General features: G+C 43.7%; 1 protein-coding gene across 4 annotated transcripts in view; it reads left to right on the top strand.

The window, feature by feature from the left end:
* Positions 1-297: 297 nt before the first annotated feature.
* Positions 298-12,516, top strand: part of E2F7 (E2F transcription factor 7) — a 29,259-nt gene continuing 17,040 nt past the window's right edge. For 2 of the 4 annotated variants that reach the window (XM_077338876.1, XM_077338875.1), the window contains exons 1-2: positions 2,188-2,314; positions 9,900-10,178. In XM_077338876.1, coding sequence (XP_077194991.1) covers positions 2,276-2,314; positions 9,900-10,178 — 318 coding nt within the window. In that variant the 5' untranslated portion in view covers positions 2,188-2,275. Of the gene's footprint in view, positions 516-2,187; positions 2,315-9,899; positions 10,179-12,516 lie in introns of those variants that run through there. The other 2 variants (XM_077338872.1, XM_077338873.1) reach the window with 2 other exon arrangements.

Raw genomic sequence — 12,516 nt, 5'->3', positions numbered from 1 at the left:
TGTTCCCTTCACTTTCTCTCTCTCTCCAGGGCTGCGCTGGGGCGGCTGAACAAAAGCCTTCCCTCCCCCTCCTCCCAGCCAGGCTTCCCAGGTAGCACAAGGTGGGAGGGGGGGCGGCGGCGGCGGCAGAGGCGGCGGGGAAACAGCCCGCAGCGGCCGCAAGAGAAGGCGCGGGACGCGGAGACAGAGCGCGCCGAGTCTAGCGCCAACTCACCGAGCAGGGCTTCGCCCTGATTGGCGGGAACACCCGGAGGACGCCCCTTCGGGAAGATCCTGATTGGCCGGATTGTAAAAATATGTTTCAGGGCGCCAGAATAGAAGCTTTAGCGCCTAGTGGCATCTCCAGGCAGCAGAGGGGCAGCCAGTGTTGGCACGTAGCCGGGTGTGCTCCCAGGGCGAGAGCAGCAGTCTGGATGTGGGCTTCCTCGTTCCCCTCCGCCGAGCCCCCATGCGCCTCAGACAAGGCGGCGGCGCCGAAGCCAAGAGGCCCCTTGGAGAAGAAAGTCGCGGAAAAAGTAAGCGGGAGGGGCGGGAAGAAGGAAGGACGGAGGGCTGTTCTCGTAAACTGGCCGGGGGGGGGGGGTTGCTTGGGCAAGCAGGCAGAGACCGAGCGAGAGAAGGGAGAAAGTGTCCTTTTCTTCTCCCCCCTCCCCGGTTTTCATTTTAGGGATGGGGTGGGGAGCTACCGCTTGGACAGGGACTCTCCCGGGCTCAGGGCGCGGGCATTGTTGGATTTTGTCTTTGACTCCCTGCGAGGTGGACAGTTTCAGACGCGCGCATTCAAAGCGGAATTCCTCCTCCGGGTTCTTTGCGCCAAAACTAACCGATCCCGGTAAAAAACTCTCTGAACTCGAGTGACAGATTCGCCAGAAGGTTTCCCACTGCTCAGGGAACGCCCGCCCCTTGGCTGCCAATCTTGAACCGCCCCCTCCTTTTGGGGTGGGGGACGACGACCCCTGATTCTTCATCATTTTAAGTTCTACGAGTTTTAAAAGATCACATTATTATCTTAGATGATGATATTGGGGTGGAATTGTTCCCATTCCGGACGTCTAGTTTCTACAGGGAAAGGTCATGTTGATGGTCTTGTGCAATTCATTTGCAGGTAGAAATGAATTGCTTAACACGAAAACACTTGATTCAGGTGTATGGCCCTGTTGGTCTGAAGCAGCGGGGGGGGGGGGGAAGGTTAAGTCCAGTGGCACCTTTAATGGCAACAGAATCTTATTCAGGGTATAAGCTTTCCTGTGTATGTCCAGCCTCACCTTGTAGGTTCTGTGGGACAAAACTTGGAATGAATCTTGCAATAATTCAAAGCGAATAAACCGTTTTTACTTTACATCATGTAATTATCAGAACATAAAGGTAAAGGTATCCCCTGTGCAAGCACCAGGTCATGTCTGACCCTTGGGGTGATGCCCTCTAGCGTTTTCTAGGCAGACTCTATACGGGGTGGTTTGCCAGTGCCTTCCCCAGTCATTACGATTTACCTCCTCATTTTACCAACCTCGGAAGGATAGAAGGCTGAATCAACCTTGAGCCGGCTGCTGGGATTGAACTCCCAGCCTCATGGGCAGAGCTTCAGACTGCATGTCTGCTGCCTTACTAGTCTGCGCCACAAGAGGCTCTTATCATCAGAACATATAATGTATCAAAAACATAGAACTCAGTAGCACAACAGAACCTTGATCTTTTGAAGTTCAAACAATTAACTTTTCTCTCCCTCACAGCTTGCCAACCCCAAAGTGCATCTCTTTCCTCTTGCTGGTGGCCTGGGAAGTTGCCAGTTGAACACTCTGCACCAGTTTCAAAAGTCAAGGTCCCAAATAAATGTCTCATTAGATATCACAGCCCTGAAACAATACTTCTAAAATTTACACTTTAGAACAAAAGTCTCTTAATAGTTTCCATACACAAATCTTAGTTACCTTAAACGAGGCATTAAGAGCTTATGATTGTTGAAAGAAGGCAAGTGGGGGTGCCTTACTAATTGTAGGAGGAGTGTCCTTCCATCAGGGCAGTCTTGCTTTCCTCACATCTGCACCCTTCTGCATCGAAAAGCTCCACCATTTTTTGACTTATTTCATTCCTAGCTGGGGTTTTACACACACACGTGTTATCTGGCAAAATGTGCATGCACATGAAACTTTGTACCTTGAATAAAACTCTGTTGGTCTTGAAGGTGCCACTGGACTCCAACTTAGTACTACTAAAAGACTTGGTTAGACCAACATGACTACTCGCTTGAGTTTTGGTTAGTCCAAGACACACAAAGATGAATTATCCAGATGACTACAGGGAAAATGTACAAAAGGTAAATGAATGGAATTAATTCTCTAAGCCCTAAAGTTTATTAACAGTTATTTATATAAATAGTTGAATATGCATTTTTTAGTCTACTTGCTTTCAATTTTGTAAATCGTGATAGAACTAATAAACAACAATAAACATAGCTTTTTGAAGCTATGAAAGATAATAATCCAATGTAACAGTAACCTTAATTTTATAAAACTCTTGTTTTTAATTAAGGTTGGATTGGATTATTGTTCATTCCCAAAACATTCAAAGAAAAGGAAAAAAATAGTCCTACCATTTGTTTAAAAAACAGATTTTTTCCAGTTAAATACCGCCCATTCAATTTGTTAAAAGTCTCAATTTTGAGTGAGAAACTTCCTTTTGGTTTAGTTTCAGGGAAAAAGTCAGTTTCCGCTTTGTCCTTTTAAGGAAGTAGTGACTCACCTAGACTAGGGAAATGGATGAATATTTTGCAAGACATGCCATATGAGGATGAGATTATTGACAAACCTTTGTATTTGAGTTTGAATCAGTTACAGTTCAATGCTAAATAGTTACACCCTTCTATATCCATGAAATAGGTTTATAGAAGGGTGAAATTCTGTTGAGGATTGCGGTTAGAGTACAGTCCTAAACACACTTTCCAGGGAGTAAGCCCCATTGAATAGACTTAAGTAGGATTGTTTAGGATTGCTCTCTTTAACCCTTCTGGACATAAAGTTCTAGAGCTGGCACAGTATTTGTTGAGAGCCAGCTTGGTATATTGATTTTGTGCGGTGACCTCCAATCTGGAGAGTTGGGTTTGATTCCCCATTCCTACACATTCAGCCATCTGGGTGACCTTGGGCTGGTCACAGTGCTGTTATAGCTGAACAGGTCTTAGAGCTTTCATCCCCACAGGATGTCTATTATGGGGAGAGGAAGGGAAGGCGATTTTAAGCCGCATTGAGACTCTTCTTCAAAATAATCGCTAGTGGATGAAAAATGATATCATATGTGATATTATGAACCTGAAGATGTTCATCTGATTAAGCAAGAACCATGCTTAAATGCTGCTTTTCCTTGTCATGCACATGTTTGAAGGGTTCTTGAAAATTACCTGAAAAGTTGTTTTTTAAAAAAACCTTAAATTTTAATCTCTGGAGGAAAAAGAATGTTTGGGAGGAAATTTTGAAATTATTTAATACAGATCTAAAGTCATCTTCACAAATCTAAAGTCATTATTTTAAGAACTTATCATGCATTATGCATCATCAAGTATATATAGTGAGAACAAAATTGTATGGTATAATATTTTACGTTTTTCTTTAATGCCATAGTTTTGTTCAAACTAATTCTAAGTATACATAGTACTAGAGATGCATGGGCAAGCAGTTGTACCTAATGATTGCCAAGCAGATGAGTTGGTAAAATAGAGGGGGAAATAAGAGTTAGAAATAGAAGCAATTGGCATAGTAAACAAAAGAAAATTGTTATCTGGATGCAGACAATATTATCCAGAAGCAAAACAAAACTGTTGCCCATGGTAACAGTTGGATCATTGCACAAACCACAAAAAATAATCCCTCTTCCCAAATGCTGTTGTTTTAAATAAAAACAAAACTGCCTCCAGCTTTTAGTATGATTAGAGCTAATTAGTAAATTTGGATATTGGGGTAAACTTTATACCTATATTATACTGGCTTCTCTATTTGCTATCATCTCAACCTGTTTTGTAACCCATCACGAGCCGGTTTGCTGGGAGTGGCAGGTAATAAGTCCAATAATTATAATAATAAATGTTAAAAGTAAGTGTCATACTGACTGGACAAAATCAGCCACATGAAACTGATATGACATTTAAATCCTACCATCCTAAGCAGGTCTTGGGTTTCCTTCCAAGAAAGCCTTATTTATGATTGCCCAGCAAACAGAATATCATTGAAAATAATTATTATTTCAGAGGATCTTAGAATTGCATATGTATATGTCTGCACAATGGGAATTGTAATCACTTAGCATGATAGATTTTCTTACATAGTTATTCCAAAACAAGAAAACATTTTAAGGACATGAAAGGCAGAAAAAGGGTTTTTTAAATTGTTGCCTTAAAAGCCTTTAGTCATTATTTTAAATGATAGTGTATTTTAAAAGACAGAAATTGCAGGTAGCCATACACTGGTTTGCTGAACCAAACACAAAAGCACTGTAATAACATTTATTAGGCCCAACCAACATAACAGAAGACATGGAGAATGCTGAGTTTTGCCAGCATTCCTCTTCAAGCTGAATATTAAAAAACAAAGGGCAGAGGGGGGGTGGGACAGATGCAACAATGCCAAGTTTTCATATTTTCAATGGAAGGTTGCCATTTTCCCTTCTCAGAAAGCTAAAGGTACAATTTGGTAACCGTTCCATTCAGTCTATTCAAGACTGGCATTCTACACAGGATGCAAACAAGGGACCCTGAGATCAGGATCTGAAATATCTTTTTGTTTTTCTCCCACTCCCATTTTTTTATATTCCGCTTTCTAAAACTTGCTTGTAAGACTTCAAAGCTTGCATACTGTTTTGTGTTATTTTGGTTGGGTATAATAAAAGGTATTACATGAGTTTTGTTTGGGGAATTTCTTAAGAGTTTTTCCATTGAAAGCAATGGGTTGTTCCTGTTACATGGGCCTTCTGTGGGCCTGGACTGGGACACACCCACACTGGCAGCGGCGTGCATAATCAGGGATTTTCCCCGATGCCCTGACGATGCCAGCACGGGCCTCCCAGCCTGTGCATAATGAGTCTATGTCAGTGGTCCCCAACCCGCAGGCCGCGGCCCGATACCGGGCCACAAAGGCCTTGGAGCCGGGCCGCAGCTCCCTCTTCCTGCCCCCCCCCCGAAGCGAGAAGCTCACCAGGCCGCGAGCAAATCGGACGCCGAAGCGGCCGATTAGCTCGCGGCCCGGCAAGCTTCTTGTTTCGGGAGGGGGGGAAGTGAAGCTTGCCGAGCCACAAGGTAATCGGCCGCTTTGGCCCGGAGGGGCCGGGAGAGGGAGCTGCGGCCGCCGACATGGCGGTGGCGCAAACGCGCATGCGCGGACTGCCGTGCACGAACGTTTGCGCCCCTGCCGGGTGCAAATGCACGTGCGCGGCAGTCCGCGCCTGTGCGTTTGTGCTGGGGCTGCCGCCCGTGCGCGGGGCCCCGGGCCGCCCTCTCCCACCACTCCGGAGCAGTGGTCCGCGGCAACCGGAAGGTTGCGGACCACTAATCCATGTGATATATGTCTCCACTCCCCAAGCAAAGTATAAAACCACTGCAGATGTCATTCTGTTCAGATTAAACAGCCACACTTGGCCCTCTTGTCATCATTTACTATCTTAAGCAGGTCTCAGACTATAGCCAGCCAATTCTCTTCACTGAAACTAGATGTCCTAGTGATATTAATGTGTTAAGCTTCCAACCCAGTCGAGTTTTTCCACTCAGAGCAATTATGTCAGATTTAAATAAGCACTGCACTGTGTATAGCCATTTGTGTTGCCACTGACCATGTCAGTAACAACCACTACTGTTATACTGCCAGATGTGGTTTTTCTGAGGCAACACGAGATATGGTAGAACACAAATAGATGTGACTGATTGCAGAGGAGGATGGAGGATGACTCACAAGGATTCTGCAAAAACTCTTGGCCATCACCAAAGAATGGCCTTCGCTGTGTTCTAGTGATAAAGCAAATGATCTACAGTCTGGGACACAGTTGAGAAGATTCAGTGTCCCAACTGAATATTCAAAAGTCTAGATTAGTAAATCTGTTAAATCCCTGTTAAGTGATTGTAATAACTGCCTGACTGATACTTGAGTCAGTATGATCTATTATGCAATGTAAAAAAGTTGTCTTTAGCAAAAGTCTTAATTAAATTCCATTCCACCACAATAAGAAAGAGAAAACATTAAGCCCTCACATGATAATTTAGTGGGAGGTCTATAGCCTACAGAAATATAGATCTTAAATAAATAGGTTAAAATTAAAATTGTATACTATTTAATATAAGTCTTAAGCCGCCAGTCTCTGGCAGATTTTGAAAGCTGCCCCACGGAACGTCACATTATATGCTGATGCCAATGAGTTTCCATCAATAAGTAGCATCCTATCATATGCCGGGTCTGGTCGCCCAGAATACTTAATAAACAAGAGAAGAATAAAGTTATAATTAACCTCTTGGTATCAGGGGTGGCAAAGTAAAATATGTTGCGTAGCTTTGATTTCCCCTGATCCACGGGGACGTAGCCCATCTGCACTGGGAACCGTTTTGTATTGCCCATCCAAAACCACTGAAGGAAGGCAAAAAGCCTTCCTATGACTAAGTCTCCAATTTGGGGAGGTAAGCGGCCAGGAAAACTGCCTAGATTTTTCTTTAGACCAGACAGCTGGTGTCCTTGCTAGATTTGCCTTTTACTCAGTGTCTATCACACTCAGCTTTAGAATTTGTTTCACCTTCTCACATCCCACTTCCAAGACCAAGTGAAGGAAAATGCCCAAGCTCACCAACTTGATCTTAATGGCCTTTAATCATGTAGATTTGCGCCTCCTTACCATTTATGACCCGTACATAGGTTTTAAGTCTCATACCTAATGCCATAATTTTAATTTTTGGAAATTTATTACTAGATGGCCTTTACGTGCCATAGCACTCTTTTAAATTCTACTATAGTCCTTAATAGGATTAGAGGATTATGTGCATACAATAACATGGCAGTCTTACATTCCAATACCTTAGAAGGGTCGAAATCTAATTTACTTTAACACATTATATTTTTTGATTTTGTTAATATAAAAGATGAAAAGCAGTGGGACCAAAATGCACTTTGGTTTGACTCCCTTTGAAGTCTTGATTAAGTTTGTAAGATGTCCTTGCCTCTTGCATCTAACTTTAAGGGTGGTGTTAATGGGTAAAGCACAGACTAGAAGCCTGTGATCTATTGCTGTAGTTTCTAGTTTTTCCCATAATTCCTAGACATGAAATCAAAAACTGCTTACAGATCTATGAAGGCAGCATAGAGTGAAGCCATACCTTTGGGTGAATATTTTTCAATGAAATGTTGTAAGGTTAGGCAATGATCTATGGTGACTCTTCCTCCCCTAAAGCCAGCTTTTTCCGGTGTAATTTTACAGTTCTGAACTAAAAAAGAGTTCTTATTTTGAGAATGTCAGCAATTTATTTCAACATAGCTAATGAAGATTTTGATTTTTGTTGACATTATTGTGATATTTCTTCTAGGCAGAGCTGAAAACAGGTTCTGCCAAATTTTTCAGTAATCAACATCCTGGGCCACATACCAATACATATAAAATCAGTTCCCAGATTCTGTCACAGTATTGGCTGTGACTTTATGGCACTTTACACACACATGTGTGTGTATTCATTACGTACTCACATAGCATGATAAAAAATAATTCCCAAAGAAGAGTTGAGCAAAAGGGTGTGAAGATTAACATCTTCCATGACATTCCACAGAGTAAACAGTCTTCAGTCTAGTATATATATGAAGAGTCATCCTCCCACATTTTGCATTATCAGTGGGGTATAGGTTTTGTCCTATTCAGTTACTTCATCAGTTATAGCATTTTAACTACTTTCTCCCATATAAGTGATCAGATGCCATTATTATTGTAGAACTGCCCTTGGGGACACATTTGCATTACTACCTGACCATAATACTGGATAGTTTGGCCTCCAGTGTGTTACTCTCATAGACTATTTATGCACCGGGAACTTCACTGCCCCAGCTCCCATGCAGAAGCACAAATCGGGGGCGGATGAGATACACTGGGCCAAATCCTCCCCCGTGTGGGTGCAGGAAAAGGTGGGGTGACCTACCATGACTAAAATTCCAGCCTGCAGCCTGGCATGAAACCTCCAGTGTGTAAACGGTCATAGTGGTTCAATGTGTCTCATGGCTTAAGTGCCACTCAGCGTTTAACACCCACTCAAGGTGGCTGTCCTGCCCCTGAGTGCCTCCTCCTCCAACCGGCTTGCAAGTCTGTCTAGCAGCCGGCCAATAGCCTTCTGCCCCCCACCCCTAACCATTCCCTTCTCCTTCCACTTCCCTCTGAGGCTTGGAGGCTGCAGATCCCTGTGTGAGAGCTGTCCCTGCCGGTAAGCTCCATAACAGCTGCCTGCAGCCTTTCTGGATCCTGGGGGGAGAGGGAGACCATCCGCAGAGTTCTTCCACTCCACCCCCTAGAATTGATTGCCTAGCAAGGTGGTGAACTCCTACTCACTAGCAGTCTTTAAGCAGCAGCTGGACAGAAACTAATCATAGATGTTTTAGATCAGGCTTTCTAAACCAGGGTTTCTTGACAGACCAGGAAGGGTTTCTTGAATAACCAGTGATGGAGCTTGGTGGGCATGTACACATCTGTGCTTCCCAACCATATTGTGCATGATGGCACCACTTCTGGGGTTTCTCAAAGCCTGAAGAATGTTTCAGGGGGGTTCTCAGTGGTAAAGTTGAGAAAGACTGTTTTTGACTGATCCTGCATTGATTTGGGGGTTAGATAAGATGGCCTGTATGGTCCCTGCCAATTATTTTATTCTATTTTGAAGATCTTAACCGGCATGCCCTCTTGTTGGCCATCCAAAGGGACTGGTTGGCCACTGTATGAGACAGGATGCTGAACTTGAAAAACTATTGGTCTGATCCAGCAGGGCTCTTCTTATATTCTTACCTAATTGGTTGAGCTACCATGTTAGCAATATGTGTGATTTGTCAAGTTACATCAGTGACCATACTTTCGATTGGGTGACTAGAATCATGCCAATACAGATTGCTGGGCATAAAGAAAGATTATTCAGTTTCATTTCTGTCCTTTGTCTGGATTACATCTAATTTTGAAAGACTTCTTGATTCTGGGTGGGACATGCTGGCTAGTGCTTTTGTCTTGGACTTTGGAATTTTGTTGGATTCCATCTTGCCAAGTAAAATCTGGATCTTGAGCCAGTGCTTAAATTATATATTTAGCGTTATTATTTTGTCCCTACTGCTCACTGCCTTTTTATTGTACATTCCTGCACAATCGTCTAATAAATTATTAAAATTCTGTGGGGTTTAGGGACTTCAGCTGTTTTCTGGAGTTGTATCCTCCTTGCAGGGCTGACTTCTCGACCTTCAATGTGGGAGGATGGATGGTAAGGTCTCTGGCAGAAAGGATAGTAAGGGGACTGATGATAGTACATCTTGGGATCTGAGTATTCACACTCCAGAGCTTGGGTTGGGCACTTTGGCAGCCGTTCGCACCCGAAGCAGACAGCACCACGGCGCGGGAGGGGAGGCACGAGCGCCAGCAAGCCAGTGGCTACACTCACGCAGGCGCAGAGCTCTCCACCTGCGTGTGTGTGCCGGCCAGCACACCGGCGCCTCCCCTCCCCCCTGTGCTGCGGCACTGGCTGCTTCGGGCACAATCAGCCGCTTCTGATAACGTAGCACCCAACCCTACTGCAGTTTTGTTTTTACATAACCTATCCCCCTTAAGAAAGACTTTGGCTTTAAAATCTTTTGACACAAGGTTGTGATAAATACAGTTGCATTGATTGGTGGCCTCTGTACCATATGGCTGTCTTCTCTCTTTTACAGGAAAACATATTTGATCGGCCTAAAATGACTCCAAAGACTCCTATGAAAAATGAACCTATTGATTTATCAAAGCAAAAAAACTGTTCCCCAGAGAGAAATCCAATTACACCTGTTAAGCTGAGTGATAGACCCCTGGCAGATCCGTGGACGCCCACAGCTAACCTGAAGATGCTTATTAGTGCTGCCAGCCCTGACATGCGGGACAGGGAAAAGAAGAAAGAGCTTTTCAGACCTATTGAGAATAGTGAATTTGGTGGTGCTTTTCCTGATTCCTGGCAGGTGAGAAACTTGTAATACAAAGTTTGTTGAGACTGGGTAGTAGTTTAATGTCTGCTTCCATTAAACAGCATTCTGTTTCATAAGAAGTAACTGTGACACTGCTGACGCTATATGATGATTGGGAACCTATCTTTTGCGTCCTTCAGATGCATTTCTCTGTTAGGTGAAAAGCCTCTACTTTTGAACTGAGGCCTAAAGAAGGGATCAAGTCTTGTCTGATTTAAGCCTACTGACCAGCCCCTCCATATGGAATTTCCAGTTTGGGCCAATATTTACATTAGTGGCATTGTCTTCTGCAAAGCAAAACAATTGTCTTATTTGCAGAACAAGGTGTCTTTATATAAGACAAGTTTCCCAAGGCCAAACACTTCATACTTGTTGCTGACCATCAGTTCATTTGGTCAGTTCCTTGTCTCACAGAAAAACTTCCATGATTAGAAACTAGTCTTTCTTAAATGGATTCCATCTGAACAAGAATGCTCCAATTATCATATCGCTAGGGCAACATTAAAAACTTGTGCGAATTGCTCTACTTCAATTCTTATCATCCAGATTCTGATTTCCTGTGGATTTCATAAAATAATTGCTTCTTCTGCTTGAGTTGTACCTGTTACTATAGTCTGTGTGCTTGTCTTGGCGAATCATATATCACTCCTCCTATGTAGCTGCGTCTAGAACAGTGGTCCCCAACTACCGGGCCGCAGCTCCCTCTCACCGCCCCCCTCAGCGAGAAACTCGCCAGGCCGCGTTCAAAGCGGCCACCAAAGTGGCTGATTAGCTTGCAGCCCAGCAAGCTTCTTTCTGCGGGGGGGGGGGGAGAGGGGAGCACAGCTGCCGGCATGCCGGCGGTGCAAACGCGTATGCGCGGCAGGTCCACGCATGCGCGTTTGCATCTGGTGGGGCCACAAACGTGCATGCATGCAGTTTCACGCATGCGAGGACCTGCCGCGCAGGCTCATTTGTGCAGGGGCTGCCACGCATATCGCCCTCCCCCCATTGGTCCTCAACCCAAAAAGGTTGCGGACCACTGATCTAGAGCAGTGGTCCCCAACCTTTTTATCACCGGGGACCAATCAACACTTGACAATTTTACTGAGGCCCGGTGGGGGGGGTAGTTTACTCCTCTACTCTCAACCACTGCCCTAACGTTCTCTTATCGCTATGGTAATGTTTAAGCATCCCTTCAAAATAAGATACAGACACGCCACAACAATGAACATAAGGAACATTTTATTTTCATTGAAATTTTAACTCATGACAATGACAAATCAATGGGAACCCTGAGCTTGTTTCTCTGCAACGAGATAGTCCCATCTGGGAGTGATAGGAGACAATGACACCCAAAGTGTGTTGTAAAGGGCCGGGGGGGGGGGAGGCGTCCTTCGCGGCCCACCTCCAATTAGTCGAAGGACCACATGTGGTCCGCGGCCCACAGGTTGGGGATCGCTAATCTAGAGGACCACTCCTCATATTGGATTTTACAGCATATAATCTTGTAAACAAAGAATACTTGTAAGAGCCATTAAACCATTGTTTTCTAAATCTTATGCACAATATATTAGTTTTTCAGAGTGTTCCTCGCCAATGGGCCAAACAGTTTATCACGAATTTGTGAGACTTTAAAATGCCTGTTGGCTGTATGGCAGCCGCCATATTAATGAAATATAAATTATTTGTGATCAGAATATGAAAATTATGTGCACTTCTCCCTCTTCCATAGTTTTTTGATTGAAAAAGTCAGCTTATCCCTGATTTACAACATAATTTAGTCCAACCGCTATAATATGCTTGTGATGGATTACTCTATGCTTTGAATAATCCAAATTCATAGTTTGGTTACATATGCTCGTTGGCTTGCCTTCCATTTATTATGTATATTAAGTACTATTTTGAAATACTTTCTGAAAACCTAAATGACCATTGGCACTTCTACCACCTCAATACCAATTAAAACCACCCCGGCTATATGAAATTTATTATACATAATGCTGGAGAAAGCAGTGGCAATCTTGCAAGCTGTAAAATTAAGAAATTACTGGGAATTGTCACACCCCGCTCCCCTTCAAGTGAGAATTGCATTGAATAAGCTATTACTTAAAAGAGACTACACATTTTCCAAAGATGAAAGCTGTAGTCTCCTTCACCTTTGGCTCTGTTGCAACAAATATCCTTTTAAGAAACTTTCAGGTGCACTGAAGAACAATTCTGGACAATTAAGTCAAAGCCATACCAATTTCTCTGCAAGTCTTCCATAGGTAGTGGCTGAAAAAACACCGCTGAGTGAAGGGACTTTGAAAGTGGTGCCCTACAGTAGCATTTGGGCTTTGTAGAACAGATA

This window comes from Paroedura picta, chromosome 5 (assembly GCF_049243985.1).
Source record: "Paroedura picta isolate Pp20150507F chromosome 5, Ppicta_v3.0, whole genome shotgun sequence".
NCBI classification, from domain to species: domain Eukaryota; kingdom Metazoa; phylum Chordata; class Lepidosauria; order Squamata; family Gekkonidae; genus Paroedura; species Paroedura picta.
Note: the sequence above shows the minus strand (reverse complement) of the source record. Positions and strands in the feature narration are given on the sequence as shown.